We start from the raw sequence: 21692 nt of genomic DNA, 5'->3' as shown, positions 1-21692 counted from the left end.
ATTCTTGTCCACAGGGCATAATTTTTTTCCTGGATTTGATGCCAATGTGAGGGTATGTGAAAGTGTGCTCCCACATACCTTTTCACTCATACAAAAGCAACAGAAAATGGGAAATGTGTTCTGAACCACCACCAAAGAAATAACAAACAACTAATGGTAACAGGAAACTGTATTTGCATGTCACTAGACTTCACTGATACAATCAGGCAAGCTGGCTTTATTCCCTGGATGCTGGCTTTGGCCTGCAACAGGATGAATAGGTCTCCTGTTAATGAATTACATGCAAAGTACTGCTGTGGTAAGCTTGTGCTTCATGCCAGAGCCCAAGGCAATGAGTGTAGGATGGCAATTACAGCTTTGGGAGAGGCAATGTATGGAAGAATATGTAATATGCAAGCTGCAGTTAAATCACATGGCTCAACAGAGCTGGAGAGACAGTTCAGTGGTAGTCAAAATCATTCCACACATTCACAGTGGCTACCAGATCCTGCTCCCATTTACCTTGTTGGAAACTGCAAAGTTAACATCAGGACTTATTTTGAATTTACATTTTTGGGAATGAGGTCCTTTGCTTTTGCAAATAAATGTGGGTAAGGTGACTTGAGATTAATATATGTAGGGGTCACTAATGGATTGTGAGCTTTTCCTTTTGGACAGGGCCAGATATAATTCTGCAGTAGAAAAGGCCAGGCTAGCACCTGCATTGACCAGCCAGATGAACTAAAAAATCTCTGCTCAAAACATCTCTATGGGGTGAGTAGGCAGAAACCAGTGGGTCTGGTCCTGTTCAATGAGGACAGTATCCCACAAATATCTGTGAAAAAGACCCAGCTCTCATTCCTGATCCTGGCCAAAAGGAAAGGTCTGTTTCTCAGGCCCATTAAAACCCTGGGTGTTTAATGGGAGCCTTTCTTCCATTGTGAACTCCACGTGAACCATTAAGGTAACAAGAGCCGACATCAAGGGAAATGTGCTACACTTTAGGTCCCTGCAGGGGCTGAGAAAGCAAATAACACGTGCTTCTGTGCAACAGAAAATCTTTATTGGAATGGTATCCAAAGGATCCAGAGCTCTCTGCCTGCCCTCCCCTGTGCACGCTGTGGGACACGGCGAGGAGCAGCTCCGGCTCAGCAACCCAGCCCTGAGCCCTTCACCTCACACCCAGCCTGCCTTCCTGTCCCAACAGCGGCCACCAGGGCAGCTCAGACCTGCTCAGGAGGTGACAGGAGACCCAGATACCACTGAGAGACACGTCTGCAGGGGTGGGCAGAGCCCCAAGCCCGGGGAAGCTGAGTTAGTGCTCGGTGCCTCAGGGGACCTGGTGAGAAGGGGGAGAGTGTACAGTGGCAGCAGCCTGAATGGCACACACAGGACAGCACAGAAAGTTGGGAAGCATCTTCTGAGTAGAAGATCACGGTAGGTTAAACCTGGAAGAAAGGAACAGTAGAGAGTGGCAGTGGGCTGCCAGCTCCTGTCATGGCCCCTGTTAGACTTGGCTGTGGTGCAGTCGTGGAGGATGGCTTCCAAACTAGCAGCACGATGAGGGAACAGAACAAATTCTTAACATGTTAATACCCAGCAAGGCAGTGTGGGGAAGGGCTCATCTTCATCCTCCAGTCCTGACAAGCCTTCAGATGCAGTATTTCCAAAAGCAGGCTGTGGAGGGACACAAAAGAAGGATGTCAGCATACAAGGGACTTTTTCCAGCTTCCCACTCTAGCCCTGGAGTAGGTTTCAAAAGACCATGTGTTGAGAGAGCTAGAGCATGCAGCCAGCATTGTGCTTTCAGGACACATCTCAGTAACCAGCTTTGAGTTCATATAACACTTTTGGAAGGTGTTTCTTTTAGCCCCTCATACTGTAAACATGGGGTCTAAAAGTTGTCTTCATGTTGATTGATTTAATAGGTTTCCTTTTGTTCTGCTTCAGGAATGTCAGTAACCAGCTTTTTCTCTCCTGTCTACTGGTCAGCAGTTTTACTGCTTTAGAGGTGTGTGCAGGGGTTTTCACCTGTGGCTGACTGGAAGACCAGGATACTGACTTGGAGAGATTGGATCTGCTTCTTACTTTTTTTTTAAACCCACTTATTACCATTCTGCTACCAACCATCCTCCAAACAGCACTCCTGCAGAATCTTCTAAGACTAAATTAGGGAAGGATGCATATTTTGGTGCTGGAAAAAGTAACTGTATCATAACCAGCATGAATCCCATGTGAGTTTCCTGTTATCAAGTATGAGAAAGAGATTTATACCTGGTTTTGAAAGCAGGATCTTGGAAGAAAACTCCTACTGAATCAGCAGTGCTCATGCTGAGACATGAGCTCCTCCTAGACTGGGAGGACTTTAGATGAAGACAAAAGATTCCCTGCTTTCATTTCTGTCAGAATCTGATTTAAACCTGGCAACGGGAAGTAGTTTTATCTACATTAAACCTTCCAGACTGGTGAGGGCATGAATTACATTAGCCAAATTAATAACAGCCTCCAGGGGTGCTTATAAATTGCATATTGCCTAAGGATCACCTAAGCATCCAAGCCAGCCTTGCACAAAGGGATTTTCTCTTGGCTGTCTGGCAGTTGTCAGCTTCCACGTGCACAGAGCATGTGGGCTAAGGGCAGAACCAGCTCTTTTGTTTTTAGGCCAGATCTGTCATCAGTGACTTCTGGTTCACAGCTGCTACTGCTTTGTGGAGGAATCCATTGAAAGCCAGTGTGAGCAGCATTGTCCATGTGTTTGTCGGGGGCAGCTTCACAGGAGCACTGGGGCAATATTCTCCTGAGCACACAGACCGGGAAAAGCTTGGAGACCAACTGAGGGGCATACCAGATCTTAGTTCCCTGCATTCTTGGTTGATTTCCACATCCTTTTTAGCTGTTTTTCAGCAGCAGACAAGTGCTCCTTTTTTCTCTGTGGGGAGGCACTGACCTTGGCAGAGGGGAATGCCTGCAGTCCACATGCCTCATTATGCCTCCAGCAGTTGCTTTGAGGCCAGAGCAAAGCAAGGGGTGCACTGTGGGGACATGTTCATACAGAACCTCCCCCCTCCAGGGCAGGCACTCATGGCTCAAATAACCCCATGTTCCTCTGTGAAAAGCAGGATGTGACACTGCCTGCTTCCCTGAGGTCCTGGGTGGGTAGACCTGGTGTATCTGCCTCAACAGCAGACAGGGTTGGAGGACACAATCCTTTTCACCAGCTGCTAAACCAGCCAGCCATAAGAGAGAGCCAGGACTGCTAGAAAAGCTGCCAACCAGCTGTTTTTCAGCATATTTGGGGTGTGTTTACTGTGACTGTCTTTGTTGCACAAAGGAAGCCCTGGAAATGAGAGTGGACAGGATGGCTGCAAGGCTCAAATTCAAAACCTACCGCGTTTTTTGGGCTGGGATGCTGAGAGACTTTCCAAGGCATAGGCCACCTCTGACCCATCCTCAGCTGAGAGCTGATCCTTCAACTTCTCCAGCTATTTAAACAGAAAAACAGCAGTGAACAAGGGCCCCATCATAAGGAGCTCCACAGAGTGCTGGGAAATGCAGGGCAAAGGAGCTGTAGATTGGTTACAAACATGCAGATTGGCTGGCAGCATCACTTGGAAGAATAGAGTGTTCCCTGGAGCAGGACCATTCCCAAATGGTCTGCCTTTGGAGCACTCATACCTCCTCATGTCCTCCTTCATTAAGCTGCTTGTTTGGTGGCAGTGGTGTGGGCACTCCCTGCTCTTTCCCTCCACCCTGGGTGTAAGTCCCTGTGGAGAGGAGGCTGTGTAGAAGGATATTGCAGCACTAAGAGTCAGGACAGTGCTGGGGCAGAAAGTCTCCAGGCATCCAGACACTGCAGCAGAGGTCATCCATTCTCCATTGCCCTGGGTTGTCCCTTCTCTTTCTCCCCTTCACAGTCCTTGCTATCTTCCCTTGATTATAATGTGGACAGTCTGCTGCATTTCTTTATCTTTAGCTACTCTTTTCTTGTGGACTGGGAGCATCTACAGCCATCACCCTGACTTTTGCTCTGTCAGAGCTGCTTTCAAATAGTCAGAGCTCATGTCCCTCAGCATTGGAGAGAGAGGCTAGTGTAGGACCTGGCAGCCTCCTGTCTGGCATGATGCACTGGGATTTTTCAGTCTGAAATAAAAAGTGCCATGTGGAACTTTGCAGGACCTCCAGCACTCATACAAGCAGCTGGAACAGCTGGACCTGGCCTGAGAAGGAGAAAAAAGCACTTTCACTGCTTGCAGGGTTTGGGCCACAGTGGGAGCCACGCCAAGGTTGCTGCAGACCTTTCCCTGCTCCTGGGCAGTGGTGTAGGATGGGGACTCTATTTGTGAATGTATGCTCTGATCAGCCCAGCAGGGCTCTGACCTTGAGTAGGGCCACTCTCACAAGAAGAGTCCAGAAAAAAATCTGGTTTAGGCAGGCAGTGGCTTTCCCTCCAGCCTGTTGCCTGATGCAGCCAGGTCATACAATGCCTAGGAAGGCAGCATTACCTCCTCTTCCCACTCCCTTTTCTCCTGTGGAGATTTCCTTTGGCACTTAATTCTTTCCTGGCTTGGCCTTCACTGGCCTTTCATTGGTGACAGAGGCAGGAGCTGCTCAAGTTTTATTGCACCAGTCTGTAGCCCTGTTCTCTTTCCACCTTTTCCAGCTTGTGCAGCTGTTTAGCCCAGGTTTTGCTTTTCCCTTTTCTCGATCCATGCTTAAATTAGAGCAGCAGGGGAAGGGTAGCAGGGTGCAAAGATAGAAGGATAGGGCATAAAGTCAGCTTACACAATTGTTTAACTACCCATGCAAGAACGTGCATCTATGTGTCTGTGCATTTGCTCCTCTCACCTCTTCAAGCTCTTCAAATTTCTTTGCCATCTCCCAGTCTGCAAGAAGTAAGAGCGTAACATCAGTATCTGCATTGCTTCCTGAAGCTCAAATTAAAAACTATTTCTTCATTTGCCTTCTCCAGAACAACAAGCAAAGACCTAATTAACATTTAACTCCTGTTAGTGATCTTAAAATAAATGACAGAAGAAACAGACAGAAAAGTAGGTTTTCTCTGCTGAATCCTGTGGGACCTTATCCTAATTCTCCTTTATGAGGGAGACTTCTTTTCTGCTCACCAGGCCATAGGGGAATTGGCCCAATGAGGTCACTTACTGTGTGATACCAATTCAGGCGAAACTCTTTGCCGGTTTTTAATTTTTATCCCGCTAACTGCAAATCTCTGCAAAACTGCTGGCTTTTCTGTCACTGGCTTTTATATGAAATCCCATTGCTTCCTTTAAAAATTGTTTATCCTCACATCACCCATGCAGGCAGAAGTCAGAAGACACAAATTTAGCCTAGCATAACTTACTGATTTATAAGCGAGCAAAGATCCAGGCTGGCAGAGTGGAGCAACAGGAAAAGTCACATAGCAGTAAGCGCATGGATTCCACACTTCCAAACGTTAGGGGAGCATGAGAAGCTGGGGCCCAGCCTCATAAATCAGGCTTAGAGATCTCAAGGCTAATCAGTACTGTACTACTGTCAAAAAACTATGCAGGTGGATGAATGAGCTGCCCATGCAGAAAGAGGGGAGAGTTCGGTGCCTAAGAACAGGATCTGAAACATCCAGCTGAACTGAGAGGAGCCTGGAATAGCAACAGGCAAAGCTGCAGGGCTGGGGAATTTCACTTTCACTGCTCTTGAGGACTGATGTACCCTATTCCAGACCCAAACTGATGTTATAACCAGTTAATTTTTAAATAAAACAGATTAGCTCTGTCAAAGCTGAGTGACTGGCTACAGTAGTTCTCCTGGGAGGGGAGTGCAAAGTGATCAGCTGGTTTTAAGTGCTAGTTTGGGAAAAAATGCACTAAAATAAGCAGAAGAGCCAGGAAAGAGCTAAAGAATGTTTTTGCTGGGCCCCACAAGCAAACCAAAAAACAGCCCTGGAGCTGGCTCTTTTCTCTGCTCCTAACATGGCAGCAGGCATTAGTCTGGATCAACAGGGGGATTTAAGTCATAATTCCCCTTGATTTCAGATAAGACTTTAGCACACAGCACACATTGCCAGACTTGGGCTTCTTTTTTTTTTTTTTTTTTTTTTTTTTGGATGTTTGAAACTGAGCAGGAGAGTGCCAAGAAAGAGCTGACTGCCCTCTTGGTTTCTCCTTCAAGAAAGAAACAATTTTGTTGAAAAATCCTGAATATTTTCTGATATTTATCTAACAGTAAAAGCAGCAGTTCCTAAGCAAGTCCATTACATTAGTATTTGATTTGAGAAATGGGATGGGGGTGGGGGTGCGGATGAAATCAGAAGGTGTGGCCTCTGTTCCTGGCACTATCAGCAACGACCTCAGGCAGATTCCTCCTATACCCATAAGGTAGAGACAGACAGACCCTGGTATATCTATAAGTGAAAAGTGTCACTTAAGAATTAACATTATTATTATTATTATTAACATTTTTACCTCTTTCAGAGTTTCAAATGCCTGTTTTGGCTTGACTGTTTGCAAACTGTAAGTTTGGCCAATGACTGCTATGAATAGAAAATGAACAGCGGTTGAAATTTGGAACAGATTATCTCAGACAGGGAGAAAGAAGTTAATTTATGGATGAAGCCTTGAGAAACTGCCTGCTGTAAATCCTCTGTCTGTGCTCTGCTCAGAGATTCATTATATTCAATTGTCTGGCAAAAAAATGCAGCCTTTCCTCTAGGAGTAATAAGTGCAATAATCCATAAACTTATCATAAAAATGTTATTTCTTGAATGCAACCCTTTTGCAAGAAGAATACCTTTGTTAGTATAAGGGCTTGATTTATTTATGTTTATTTCTTTGTCCCAGGCTTGTTTAACCACTGCCTTGCTGCATTAACAAGGGTCTGGGGAAGAGCACTGAGTGAGTTTGATAGCTGGATTTTGATAACAAGGCTTTTGCTGGGCCCCCCTCTCAGCTGTTTTCACAGGGAAGGGCCGCTTCCTGCTCCGAGACCACAACATCCAGCCCAAATCCTGCCCTGGCTGCAGTGGCCGTGGGAAGAGCTGACCCCTGTAATCCATTTGATGCTTGTGATCTCTGTGCCTCAAGTCAGGGACAGCCCAAGTTTCTCTTCAGCAGGTCTGAGTTTAGCCACTGGCAGGTGCCTCTTAAATTTGGTGTCTGTTGACAGAGCACAGACAGAAAGAGCCTCTCCCTGGCCCGTCTTTGGTGGCTGTGTGGGAAAAGCCAGTTGTCTCAATCTCTTTCAGCAGTAGCAGGGGCTTAGGCCCAGGCAGGAGCTCCCCCTGTCCAACTACAAACCTGCCCCAAACTACACCTGACCCCAAGGGATCTCACTGGAAAATCCTGATGAAATCTCCCTGCCCCAAATGATAACAAGATTTTGCTGCGTCTCAAAAGCACACAGGGCTGTGTGGGGTGTGGGCAGAGATGTGGCTCCCAAAGCTGGTCCATGCACTGGGCAATGCACACAACATCTAAGGGATGGCAGGGCCACAGGGATTCAGCAGAAAATTTTCTTGTTTTTAACTTATGTACACACACGTGTTCCCAGCAAAATGTTGAGTGTCTGAGGGTATGTGGCTTTTCACGGCTTTACTTTGCATTGCAAAACAGGTCCCAGAGCCCCATGATAGAGAGCATCTGACATCAATCACATGTAGGCACCATACCCGGTGCTGCTTCCACTTTCTGAGCAGTCGGTATTTCTGAAGAACCTGAGCAGCAGGTTCCTTGCATCCATGCAAACACAGATTCAAAGAGCAGAGATCTCCCCTCCCCTTCACTTACCAATATTTTCTGGCCTCCGCCATGCAAATTTCTTATTAAGGAGCAGAGTCAGCAATGTGTCCTCGTGATTTGTGTCTCCTCTCTCTGGAAGCACTCGGTTCTCTGCAGCACATAAACCACATCTCTCTCAATCTCATCAAATTAAGAATCAATTAATCAATTGATGCCATTAATCTCTTAATCAAATTAAGAAGGATGAGAAGCGGAAGGAAAATGTCTCCTGCCAGCGCTCATCAGGGTGGAAGGAGCTCGGTGGAAAAGGAGGGTGTGTGAGCACAAAATAAAATGTCCAGGCAGTGAGGGCTGCGCAGGGGAAGGGTGTGGGATGGGCAGCCCTCCCTGCCAGCCCCGGGCTGCTGGCCAGTTCCACTGCAGCCTCATCAGCACGACTGGCTGCAGAGAGCTGGAGACACCACCTTGATTTACACAGACCCGAGCTCTTCTGCAGGGCGGGTGGAGTGGGCGCCTCTGCAAAGCCAGGAGCCCACAACACCCTCTCTTCTCAAAACTGCAGGAGTTCCCCCACCCACTCCATGCATCTTCCCAGGGCTGACAGAGGTGGGAAGTCCCTCCTCACTGGTCTGAGGTGTGGGTACCACAGCCGAAAAGCCCTACAGCCCCTTAGCCTTTTCTTGAGCTCGCTCGGCCGTGGGGCTGCTCTGTGTAATTGTCAGCAGTACTGAAGGATTCTTCCTGAACAGAGTTCAAGAGTGGAGGAACTTAAAGCAAGACCATGCAGATATTTTCCAGGAAAAGCCTCCCCAAGCCGCTGTCTTTAAGCAATTTGGAACTCTCTAAGAGGCCCCTTTCGGGCACTTTTTCAGTGGTTTTGCTTTAGTGGTTGTGGCTATGCCCTCAAATGAATGGTTGTGAAGGTCAAGGGTTCAGCAGAAACCAATAGACACAGGGGATGGGGCTGTTCAGTGCCCTGAAGGCTCTGAGACCCTTCCAGCTCTGCTCAACAGATTTCCAGAGTCATCTGAGACTAGAATGTTGCACTAATTTTTGAGAATGACAGAACAGGAGCCAGACTTTATAGGGAGAGCAACCATTCAAAGAAATCTTTGGTCTGAACAGCCCCACCTCACACTCAGATCCTACAAAGCCCTAGAAGATGCCTACAGAATTCCATGGAAAATACTAAGAAATTATACAGAAAGAATTTTTTTTTCTCTTCTCCCCGAATCTTTAGGACTTCTGCTCAATGCAGTCTCATATGGCTGTCAGCTCCTCTGAGGGGATGAGTGCAACTATTCTTGGTACACATGAAACAAACCGTTGTAGCAGACGAGCCTGGAGGATGCTCAAGAAGAGTACGTGGGAATCAGCTCCATTAGCTAACGTCACATAAGTCTGCAGAAGCTGAGGGACTCTGGCCAAAGGGATGCTCCAAGCATTTGGCCAGACTCAACCCTGCCTCACGCTGCGGCTGAAGCTGCTGGTCCTGATTGCGATCTCTGGAAATAAACCCAGGGGAGTGAGCAGAGCGACCTGCAGTTAGCATGGAGTGCCATAAACCTCATTCCTAACTGTGAAGGACAGCTATAATTTTAAAATAGCTACTTTTAGTTTTTTGGGGGATTTACTACAGGGGAAAAAAAACCCAACGCTATAAACACTCCAGTAAAAGCTAAACAGAAGCAGGATTTAGATAGAGTGGCCTGGGGAATGTTTTGCTTGTAATTACAAAAATAAATAGGTGATATAAGAGGAAATATCATTTGAAAAGCAATGTTATTTTCAAGCCTCTATTTAGTAGTTTTTTCTTTTTTTCCACTGCCAAGCCTTTTTCAGAAAGAGCAGTAATGATTGACATTTCCCTGCAGTATAAATTCAAGTTAAGATTAATTTAAATTATGGGACAAGTACATATAAAAAGAAGTTCTTTGAAGAAAAAAAGGTTCAGCATCACCTGAACTTAGTACTGACATTTATGAGCTGTCAAATCTCACATGGTACATACTGGAATTGCTACTCTCTGATATTTTAATTTTTTTTTTTTTTTTAATTCTCCTATGGGAAAGAAAGAGCTACCCTTACCAGATTTTACCAGATCTGGTACTGTCACTGATTAGAAGAAGGTGTACAGCCAGCTGCAGAGCAATAGGACAGCTTTAGTTCACGATAATATGAACAAGCCTCTTGCTAGCACCCATGTTAACAGATTGTTCAATATAGGTCCAGGTTCATTTTGTTTCCCTACCCAGAGAAGTGAGTGTTGCATTGGCCATGGCAAGCAGCAAACAAAAAGATAACCACCTACCTGTGTCACGTAGCCCACATTCCAGCTTACCTTGGAGTAAAAAAGGGTCTCCATGTGTGGATGGGACACACAGAGCCATGGTCAGGATGGTTAGCACTGCCAGACACAGCTGGGCAGTCCACATCTTCTCCACGTTCCCAGCACCCAAAAGCATCCTTCCTTCAGGCACGGTGGAGGACTTCAATGCAACTAGCGCCAGATGAGCTCACTTTTAAGAGGCAGTGGATGTGCTGTGATTGCAAATGGCCTTTGGAGGAGGGGAGAAAAATATCTCTTGAGATATAATTCAACCTGTCAATATGATTCACTCCGTTGGGAGTGGACAGAACAACCCAGTAACATATGTCAGATGGAACCTGTTCAATATATCTCATATCAGACTGATCTAATGAATTCTGATGTTCCCACAGGCATGCACTGTTCACGCACGTTGATATACATTCCATACATACACACATTAAAAATACTTTTTCAGGGCTGCTGCTTTAACAGAGTTCAGGCATGAGGACTCCCACGTTAGCATGGAAGATTTGTCTAATGTAAGATTTGTCAATTTGTCTAATGCTGCCATATTTTGCCAGTTTGGACAGAATCAGGTTAATGGGGTTTTGTAATTTATCATCTCACTTCCTAGTGCCTGTATTAATTAATGTGAGATATAATGAGTGCTGAAGTGGTGGGAAACAGAGGGGGAGAGCTCTTTTCATTTAACTGATTGGAGAATGTTGAGTGTGTCTTGCTCACTGTGACTTATGGCTTTGTCAACGGGAAAGGCATCACACCCTATTTTGGGATTATGTCTGAGTGGGGGAGTGTAGATTTGGCAGTAGGTATGGAATACGTCAAGGATGGGCAAGAGTCTTCAGTTTTTTTCTTGGGAAAAAAAAAAAAAAAGAAGTGGAAGGTCAGATGCTGGTTCTGGCTACACAGCCTTGTTTTATAATTTTGGAGCAAAGTACTGAGACACATTGCATATATTCCATGTCTTCTCAGGCCATGACTGCATTTTGGTTTGACTACCACTTGTTGCCTATCCATCACTATTGACCTGTTACTACTTTTCCACAACAACCTTACCAAGAGAAATATTGTAATAGTAACAGTGCTAGGCTTTGTTCTTCACTTCTCCTCTTCCTGCAGAACTGAGTCATCTGTACTTGTCGTGGTTTAAGCCCAGCCAGGAACTAAGAACCACAGAGCTGCCAGCTCACTCCCCCCGTGGTGGGACAGGGGAGAGGATCAGGGCAAGCTCTGATTTGTACATACACTCCTAGTGACTCACTGTGTGTGCTTTTTTGACACCACGTCATGCCAGATTACCCAAGATAGCTTCATCTGATGGTACCTGCACTTCATCTCAACTAAAAGACAGTATCATTTCCATGTTTGGGCTTTTGGCTTCAGGTCCCCAGCTCTCCTTACAACTTGTTCTGTGCCTTGGATAAGTATTGAATGGCAAGCCTTGTAATATTTTATTATTTGATGTATTATTAACAAAAATGGAGGAGGAGAGGCTCAGATTTTTTACTGGATATGCCTATAAAAATGAATGTGATGCTTCCATTAATGAAGAGTTCAATACTGAGAAAATATTCCAAAATTTTCCTGGAGATATAATATGTACAAATTAATCAAATTCATAGTTTCCCTCAGACTTGAGAAGTAATGAACAGCTATCTGAAGTGCTCACCTTCTTCACAAAGTTCTGTTTGGACTGAGGGACACCTGTGTCCTACTGGAACACTTTCCAACCACCACCATCTCCCTAAGGTGCCAGTTTCACACTGGTCAGAGGTGAGCAGCCCCCATGAAGCAGAGGCCATAACTTGATGAGCACCACTTTGCACAGGAGTCCAGTCTTGAAAATAGCAGCTCTGACCCAAAACTCTACCCCTAAGGGAAGGTCAAGTCTATTTTAATTTAGTGCTAAATGGCTAAATCTCAGTTCATCTTGGGATCTGCTGTGAAATCAACTTTGCCTGGATACAGAAGGCGACTTTCTCCATCTCATCTAAATTTGTGCAAAATCCACAGATCTCTGACTGTTTTTCCCTACCTTTGAATACAATATCGCATGGGCTATTGGCAGGCTCTTTCAGGAAGTTGAGCTATTCCTGGGATTTCCTCTCTCACTGCAGAGGAACTTCAGTTCTGGATCATTGCAACTGTTCAGCCCCCAAAGCAACTCATGTAGAGAGTGTGCCAGACCTTTCAAGTGATGGTTCTGGTGAAGGTGGGGAACTGCCATGCTGCATTTACATATGAGAAGGAAGATGACTGGATGCTGTGAGGAGTGAATGCTTTCAGGGGATGGGTTGGTGGAGAGAAGCCTGGCAGTTGGTACCAGGCACTAGTGGAATTTTTTTATTTTTTGAATTTAGGAGATAATTGATTTGCACTGTTGGGCTTCTCTAAGCTCTCACCTGGAAAATTCCTTTACTTTTACCCCATTAGTCCAGGTGCTGCAAACAATTTCGCATTTTACTGCTCTTATGTATTTTATTCTTCATAGTGAAACAATGCAGTCTCCACATTCTTTCTATTACTTCACTCATTGATCATGTCTGATAACTGATAATGTCATTGATAATCATCCATTTATCTGGAGTTCAAGGATAATGAGAACATGAAGATGTGAGCTCCATCTCTACCTCCCATTGTCCCAGTCTGTCCCTTAGTGTAGAAGTTTCTCTTTTCACAAAGCTATGCAGACTTCAGGTAACCCAACACAACCAAACTGGAAAATTGGCAAGGGTCAACAGCCCAGAGGGCAGGAATAGAGAAGATTTGGTTCAAGCAGTGTCACCAAATCCAGCTGCACCAGCTCTCAGTGTGAGAGAGATGGAGTGTCAGTGCCTGGAGGGAGTTAGTGGTCTTGAGCATCCTCAGGTGGGCCCTTAACACCCTGTCTGCCCATCATCTCAGGAGACCCTTTAATCTCAGCCTGGTGTCCTGTTTCTCCCAGAGCTATGCTGGAGGAATTCTGGTCAGGAGTTCAGCTATGTCTTTGCCTGACCATGGTCCCTATTGATCTGGACCCAGACCTGCAAGTGGACTTCCCTGCTTGACTATGGATATGTCCCCTCTCTGTGTACCTGTCTGGTGCTCACTGAGCTGTGTTTATCTCTGACTGCTGTCATCAGGCCTGATGCTGACCAGTGTACTGACTTCCATCTTGACCTAGGATCTGCCTCATCATCATGGGCTTGCCTGAACACTGGGGCTCTTGACTGAACCTGGCTGCAGTCTCTGATCCTGCCCTGCTTTCCCCTCTCAGGATGGATCCCTGTCCTGCTGTCAACAGCATTGCACTTGGCTCCCTGTTCCTTAGGGAACGGCTGGCCCTGACATCCTCTTCCTCAAAATGTTCATAGACTCCTCTTCCCTGCCAGGTGGATTGGTAGATCTTGCAGCAATTAAGATTTTCGGGTACGTTATATAAATCCCAGTTTCTCTGAAGTTGCTTTGGGCTTTGCAGTTGTCTCTAATGAAGGTAGGACTGCAGCCTCCAAGTAACCTAACCTGAGTTTAATGCTAAAGCAGTTACCCCTGCTGTTCCACAGCAAGCCCAAGACAGGTGGAATTCACTGGAGGGGGGAGTGAGTGACTTGATGCAGGAGGCAGTGTTGAACTTCTGAAAACAGGAGAGCATAAAAGGGCTACTTTCCAGAGCCAGCTTGGAGTGGAAGGTTTCCAGACCACTTTGAGTGCTGTATATTTGGGGTTTGGAGTAAAAAACCCACAATATTCTCTCTTTTTCAGAGTTTCCTGAGAACACATGAAACATCACATGCACCATTTATTTTAGCTGAACCTCATCAGCATCCACAGACTTTGTCATGGTCTTATGGACTCCACTTTACCATAGCTTGTTTCATCCCAAAGCAAACAACGTGGTGAGGGAGGATCTGTCAGGGAAGTGCCTTTGCTTAAGGTGCTCAAGAAAGCACATATGAACAGTGCCACAACCTCTGCACTGAGCGTGGGACTTGGCTGCAAGTAGGTAGCCTCAGCTGGTAGAGACAGGACTTCAGTCTGCATGGTACATATGGAGGGATTCATGTATCATTGTTTTCCTGCCTAGAATGATCCTAAGGATAAGGTGAGGGAGAGGAACAACGAAGAAATTTGGAAATGGGGAGTGGACATGCCTTGTAGAGGGGAAGACAGAGTGGGGGACTGACAGCGCCAGCAAATCAGTGACATAAATGCTGAGGTGAGCATTTAGCAAGCAAGAAAAGAGAGCTGCTCTTATGACAGGGGTGAAGTGAGCTTTGTACACAACGTCAGAAAGACAAGAGTCATCCTGCTCTGCATCCTGGGCAGTGGCTTAGTGTTCCCGCCTGTCCCACACATGCCTCTATCCCCTCTGTCTATTCACATGCACAACAAACTGTTTCCATCTTCTGTAGCCAAGTCCTTCTTTTCTGCCACGATGTCTGCCTTTCTTGCCTGTATCACCACTGTACACTTATTTATCTCTTCTGCCTTAATTCCTATTGCATGTCTGCTCCTCTGAGTCTCCAACTGTGCTTTATCTGGTAGGAATTAGAGGAGAAGGTACTGAAATGCACCCTGTGCTCTTCAGCCTTCATCTCTTATGCATTTAATGTCTGATTTCTCCTCTAACCAAGTCACTTCTATGCTGGAGCCAACTTGAGAGAACAAAGCCCACTCCAGAATGTTATTTAAAGCACCACTGGAAGGTGCTCAGATATCCTGCTGACGTGTGGTGCAAAGTCCCAGCCAGAGCAATTTGACTGCAGAGAAGAATTAAAATATTGTGCTCATAAGCCAGGAGACTAACTCCCCTTGAAGCTTCCTGAGAGGAGGGAGTGCATAATGGGGAGGAAGATGTAGTTATAAAATGAGATTCTCTGTTCCTTAGGGGACTGTTAAAACCAGCCAATATTTATGAAGCTTTTAGTCTGACTCACACAATTTGTTCCCCTTTCTATGTGCTTGACTTTGGGGCTCAGCTGTTGCTTGACCTGTTACTGACATAAAATCAGATGCTGTGGTTCAATTGTATCCTGGTTCAGAGAAAGAAAAGGGAAAGGCCCAAGGCAGTGAGTAGAGCAGCTCAGCTGCCACCTCACTGCAGGCAGCCAAGGATCACACAAAGAGGGAAGCATCACCAGCTCACATCCCATGGACATCATACTAAAGAGAACCAGTTCCTCGAGGTTGAGGCTGTGGAGGGAAAAGAGTGAAGCTGGGCTGCCTGTCTGGCTTTCACTCCCAGTCCAGGGTTTGCCAGGAAACCATTCAACTTCTCAGAGAGCAAGCCAGCTCCGAAGTGTTGCCCTGGAGTGAGGGGTTGAAAGAGTAAATCTGGAATCTAAAGGTGTTGGATGTGGGAGGAGGCAGCCTGTGGAGAAAACAGGGAGCAGAGACAGTCATGCCCTAGTTCTCACTTCTGCCTCTTAATCCTGAGCTGAAACACCTCCTCCAGTCTCAGCCTCCCTACTGACTGGGGTGACTTGGCTGAGGTTCCTGGTGAGGAGAGGGAGGCAATATGGAAACTTCCTCTGCTTTGAAATGTGCCATGACCTGCTGCTCTCAAAGACACTTTCAGTGATGCTCCTGAATGGTAAATATTGGTGTGCCTGTGTAGGACTAATCTGACCTCCACGCCAGGACAGTGTCCTGAAGAGGCATGATCTGGAATGACCTGGTTAAACCACCAGATTTACCCTGAGCTTGACCCCTCTCTCTTATGACTTGCCTTCTCCAAGCCCCGAGTTCATCCTGGATGATGAATGTAGCTTGTGCATGTATTACTTTGAGTAAAGACAAGGCTGGGTAATTTCCTGCTAAAAATAACAGTAAGGGCACTTTTAAGGTGGTGGAGGTCAATTGTATCTGCTGACAGTGCCAGCTTTCACTGTCATTCTCCTTTCCCTCTCTTCCTGCTCTTGGTTACCATCTGGTGTTTTGGTTTATTGAGAAATGTTGCCCATTTTTTTGGAAAACTGTCACTACAGGTCACCCAAGGGAGGGCTTGGAGCATACACAGAGCTGTAGTGTTTTGGTGAATCTTGTGCAGGTAACCATAAACTTTGCCTTTTGGAGACCCTGTCTTCTTACTTAACTTTTCATTTGCACCCTGATCTACTGAGACTCTGTGAGAGTTCTGTACATGCAAAAGGGTGTTTTGTTGAATTTACACCAATATTTTATGGCCGTAGACTTGCACATACAAAGTGACTTGAAATGAGGGCTCCAACTGAGGCTGCAGGACATATTCATGCCTTACCACCCCACAGCTTGGGAAGCAAGCTGGTACAAGTTATAACACAGGAATTTTTATTTTATATGTATATATATATATGTATATATATATATATATATATATATATATATATATATATATATATACACATATATATATATAAATCCAGAAGAATACAGGAAGCTGCAATCATATTAGGTGATTTTTTTTTAGGTAGACCTAGAAATTTTTTCTGAGTGAAATATAGAAAAGTTACTGCTAGGCAAGAACTGCACTTACTTCAGCGTCCACCAAATTCCCTCTTACAAAATCAGTGTGTTGAGGTTTTACCCAGGTGGCAGTGGCTGTTAATATCTGAGAATGACCAAGGTGCTTCATCACTAGCTGCCACATTTGTTATGCTTTTTATGTCTCGATTGACTGGGCTTGCAGGCAGCTCCCTGCAGTGCACTAAGTGAGTAACTCCTTATTCTGGTGTGTTCTGTTCTTCTGACATAAGAGTAAGGAATGACACATTTAGCTACTTTTTCCTTCCCTCATCTACTATGTAACACTAATATTATTGGAATGCGTACTTCACTTCAGATTGCACATGTTTACTCTCCAACATGACAGTCAAAAAATTCCCTTGTACTGTTGTGGCATGGGTCATGATTTTCCTAGTGCTCCTCGTTATGTTACATGTAAGCACAAGCTATGTTTCCTGTGCTCATTCTTTGCAATCACCCCATTCATTACCCCTGGTGAGCTTTATAATACCTTAATCCTTGCAGGCTTCTGCTCTCCTTGTTCTTCAGGGAGCCTGAATTCCCACAGGCACCATTCAGCTACCTACGGAAATAGCACACCTGCTTCTTGGCGCACTTTGCCAAGGCTGTAATGTTTGCTTCCTCTCATCCACCCCTTCTGGCACAGGACTTCAAACCTCTCTTGAAGTGCCTTAACTCAGAAATGCAGGGAGGTTGATGTCTGAAGTGTTATTTTTTTCCCCTGTTTTTTCCCCCTGCATCACTACATCACCTGCCTCCCTCCCTGGGAGGCCCTGCAGCATCCTTGCCTCGGGCTGGGGGCAGGTCCTGTTTGAGCCCCCAAACCTTGATTTTTATTTATCACAGGGGGAAAACAATGAGCTCACATCCTTCAGGCTTCCTGCAGATTGAATGGAGTCCCGCATTGGGTTTTATAGTTTTGTACAAGAATTTGACTTCGTAGAAAAAAAGCACAGCCCATGGGGTGGTGTTCTCTCTGAACCCCCCAGAAGGGTCAGTTCCCTGGCATCAGTCACCACCGATGTACAGGTTTTGGACATGGCCTTATGCAGCACCTGATAGCATGGGAGACCTAGAACCATTTTTTCCCATCCCTTTGCATTAACCATTAATGGATGGTTGCTGCCTGTAGGATTATTATCCTCTGTGTCTACTCGGACAGCAGCCTCATCAGTTGGAAGTGAGCTTTGCCGTCATTAAGGAGACTTTAACAAAGACTGTTCTGTCGAAAGTGAACATCTTGATGAGACTTAATTTATTTCACAGTTGTTGTTATGCTGTTGACCTAAAATGACAGCAGGAGACTTGGAGAGATGCCCAGTTTATTTAAGAAGCAAGCACAAAACAGTCTCTCCCTGCCTGGAGAAATATCTCAGCAGCATAAAGCAATCGTAGCTCCTAGTCTCAATGCTCTGTCTGGCACCTCCTGCTCATCAAAGCTCATTGTGGCTTTTCTGAGGGCCAGTCCAGATTGCGTTGCTTTTTTTTTTCCTGTTTTTAAGTATCCCAGCCTCTCATTTGTGCGTCCTCTCAGGAGTGTTTTCAGTGCTGTGAAAGCTGGGAAAGTGTTGTGTGGTGTACCAGTGTAAGAGTCTGGGTTTACTCCAGTGCATAGGGGCAGATCAGATGCCTGGATGCAGGTAGGCAAAGTGCCCAGTGCTGGAGCTCCCTGGTGTTTAATACTTGTGTGGTGGCACAGTCCAGCTGCAGTGCCATGTCTGAGCCTCTGCCCAGGTGTCTGGTGGAGCACGCCCCTCACACCCTGGTAAATGTGGTCTGCCATGGAGAGGGGCAGCTGCAAAGCAGAGCCAAACTGGGCACACAGTGCAAGGACAAGGGTGCAGATTTGCAGGCTGCAGCCAGGAGAAGTCCACAAAGAGCACAAGGAGAAAAATCACAGTGGGAGATGGTGTGATCTTTAGCCTTGGACACTTTCAAGCCTCACTTGGGGAAGGCACTGAGCAACCTCATCAGATTTTGAAGCCAGTCCTGCTTTGAGCAGGGGGTTGGACTAGGGCTGTGCAAAATCTCTTCTGAATGAAATTACTCCATGAGAGAAAAGTTAAAGTCAGATCTAATTCTGCTTTTCATGGGAAACAATATGGACTTTTCTTCCAACAGAAGGTCCTGTGAGGATAAGTACCTGATTTTATAAAAGATTGGAGTGTCATTGTCCTGTAATCTTCAATAAAAGAAAATGGGTTTTTTTCCCAGCTTTTTTTGGGATTCTTCTACCCATTGCAACATGTACTACTTATCAAGCTAGGTGCTGTACAATTTGCACAGGAAAAACTGATGACAGTTTCTCAGAACAAACACCTTTCATGCTTTTTGCCTAGAAGCTGCAGCTTGTAGACACAAGTGAGAGTTTGGAGGGTTATTTGAGATCACCACACTGAGGAGCCCTTTGGGGGAGCCTAAGATGTGATGTTGCTGCAGAGCTAGCATTACATCAGTAACTCCTGTTTAATTCCTTCTCATCCTCAGTCCTGCTGCGGTCATTTTTGGATCTTCCATAATCAAGTGATTCTTGCCACCTTCCAGTTTCAGAGACTTCATCTGAATAATCTCTCAAAACTCAAGCTAAAATGAGAGAGAAATCTGATGTCAAGAAAGCAAAGAAAATACTTTGGTGTGTAATACACTGCCTTAGGGAACAGGTCGACAGTGTTGACGGGGTTTTGCCTGTGTTACCCTTCCCAGGAGCCTGCTCCAGCCTTTCTGTGCTCTGACAACTGGAGATGTTCCCTGCATTTCCAGCAGCAAGAACAAAGTGTCACTTACTCTGTGTTCCTATAGTTTCCTTAGGTCCTAGCAGAGCTCACCATCCACTGGCTATCATTGAGCTTCAGCAGACCTTGCAAGATAAATAAACATAGCTACAGGAAGGCATGAGAAGCCCATAATTTGTGTATTAGGAACCTGAAATCAGGAACTGCTCTGCTGTGACTTTGAGCACTGGGTAGCAGATCTCACATTACTGAAGTTAAACACATCCAGGAAGATGGTTCACTCAAAATAGCAGCCAAAGCCACATCAACCCAATGGGGAACCTCTTGAACGCAGTGCAAATTTATGACTAATTTATGTTGCTGGTTTTGGCCCTAGACAGACAACTTAATATGATATAAATTCATTACTGAAGACTGGAGCAAAGAGCTGTGTGTGTAAAGTGTATGACCATTGGGATGGACAGCTTTAAACCTTTATTCATAAAAGGAGGATCATAAAGTGGGTCTGTTGCATTAAAGCTGTTGTGTAAATGTGAATGCTCCAGAATTTCAGCTTCTGCTGCTCTAACTTGAATATTTTATAATGAGAGAAGGACAGGAGAAAATCATAATCTGGGTTTGGAAATCTGTGACTTGTGTCAGAACAGTACATTCATTGCCACTTCTCCTGTATAGTCCTGGTTGCTTGGCCTCTTCTTTTGTCCTCACTTTTTTCCAACAAAAAATCTTATTAAGTGATCAAAAAGCTTGGCTATGAAGAGGGTAAAGGATGTCCAGAAGAATATACTGTGTTCAGAAAAACTCTAATTTAGGAGAAACTAGAAATGGATTTTAGACCTGTCATTAGCTTGGAGCTGGCAGAAATAATGGGGATTATTTGCAAGAAGTCCAGTTGTACTGCTTGTATGGATGGCAGAGGGATTAGGAGGAGGAGCTGGGCAGAGCTGGGACTGTGACAGGAGATAATCTGTGTGAGCTGCCCCTTGGAGGGGCAAGACCCTGTGACTAATCCCCATCTGTGTGATCATATGGAGAACCTGTGGAGTGGGGCTCAGCTGTGCACCACTCACCTCTCTGTAAGTGGGTACTACATCCCTCTAGGCAGGAGGCCTATCAGCTCTCAGAGTGTGCCAGCACACAGGAGAAGTGTACTAGGTGTGTGCAAAGTGAGAAGAGATCACAAATGCACACAATTCTGTGGCTTTTTTCTGTACAGGAGGCTAAGAAGTTGAAGGGAAGGTGAAGGCAGCCAGATTGAAGACAGTCTATGCATACCACATTGGAATTGGTGAAGTATCATTTGAAAGGGGCAGAATTCAGGACAGACAATACCTGAGTTTCAGGAAATAGGACTAGAAAATACAGGAGTAGCACAAGGCTAACCTTCTGGAAATATTTTTTGTCATTTTCTTTTAAGCACCGTTTTTGCTTTTTAATAAAATTGAAATATTGTTCCCTTTGATGTTTTTTCTGACAGCTGACATCCTACTCTACCTCCCTCTCAGCTCCCATCCCAGTCACCCACAGAGCAGGGCTTCCCAGAGCCTGTTGGAGAGGGGGAAAAGGGCTCAGCCTCTTTATCCGCTTCCTCAGCAGTGGCATGGAGGCCATAGGCCATTGGAATAGACACTGGGAGCAACTCATTTCGAATGTGGCAATATTAACTTCTTCTGCTCGCATGGTTCTCAGCATCACGTATTTATGACCAAACATAAGAGCTGACATGAGTGACTGGTTGTGCTGAGCACAGCCCAGAGAAGCTCAGGCACCCCTAAACCCCAAATCCTCTTTCTCTTATCTTCTCCCTTTTGCCCACGGAACACCATCACGTTCTGTTTCTTTGCTGCCAGCAAACCAAGGTGGGCAGCAGTTGAGTCTTCCCGTCTCCGCCGAGAGCTGGCACCAAGCCGTGCTCGGCAGAGCGCTGCTCGGGTTCAAAGGCCTCTCACAGCGCTCGGTGACCGGGAATCTCTCGCCTGCACTGCCCTCCTCGAGAGGCGCCCGTCCCAGCCCTGTCACCGCCCCCGTCCTGAGGGACAAGGTGCGGGGGCCGTGACCGCTGGGCGGTGGCTCTGAGCCTCCACCGGGACACGACTGCTTTTCCCAGCCGGCGGAACATTGCGAGCAGGGGGTGGGATGGTCTGGGGATGAAGGGGCAGAGGCAGCCGGACCCGGTACGGGAGAGCGCCGGGGGACCGGAGCTGTCCGAGCGGTCTGACAGCCGGCCCGGCGGTGGGAGAGGATCTCCGGCCGTGGCCTCAAAGCAGCCAACACAACCACCGTCCACACCAAACAATAAAACATTAATAATAATAAAAAAACCCCAAAACAAAACCCAAAACCCCAAATGTATAAATAACTAGCCTCGAAAGCTGCCCGTCCCGCCGAGCTGCTGCCCGAGCCCCGCCGGGGAAGGGGAGGGTGCAGCAGCCCGGG

At 46.0% G+C, this 21692-nt stretch overlaps 1 protein-coding gene across 2 annotated transcripts; it reads right to left on the bottom strand.

Moving 5' to 3' along the window:
* Window positions 1-1075: 1075 nt before the first annotated feature.
* UTS2B (urotensin 2B) lies at window positions 1076-21665 on the bottom strand. 2 transcript variants are annotated; one of them, XR_010722644.1, is made up of 7 exons: window positions 21621-21665; window positions 10051-10267; window positions 7758-7859; window positions 4825-4862; window positions 3368-3461; window positions 1576-1656; window positions 1076-1427 (listed from the first exon to the last, which is right to left on the bottom strand). XR_010722644.1 is itself a non-coding variant. In XM_066193843.1 (6 exons), the coding sequence occupies exons 2-6, from the start codon at window positions 10172-10174 to the stop codon at window positions 1631-1633; spliced, it is 384 nt and encodes a 127-aa protein (XP_066049940.1). In that variant the 5' UTR covers window positions 10175-10267; window positions 21621-21665; the 3' UTR covers window positions 1076-1630. The 2 variants fall into 2 exon arrangements, 1 of the variants encoding a protein (XP_066049940.1); XM_066193843.1 differs by having other exon boundaries at window positions 1076-1656.
* Between the last annotated feature and the right edge of the window lie 27 nt (window positions 21666-21692).

The sequence above is a fragment of the Chamaea fasciata genome, unplaced genomic scaffold, assembly GCF_029207755.1.
Source record: "Chamaea fasciata isolate MVZ Bird 193981 ecotype frontalis unplaced genomic scaffold, bChaFas1.0.hap1 SCAF_11, whole genome shotgun sequence".
Lineage (NCBI taxonomy): Eukaryota > Metazoa > Chordata > Aves > Passeriformes > Sylviidae > Chamaea > Chamaea fasciata.
The sequence above is the reverse complement of the archived record's forward strand: the minus strand, read 5'-3'. Positions and strand labels throughout refer to the sequence as shown.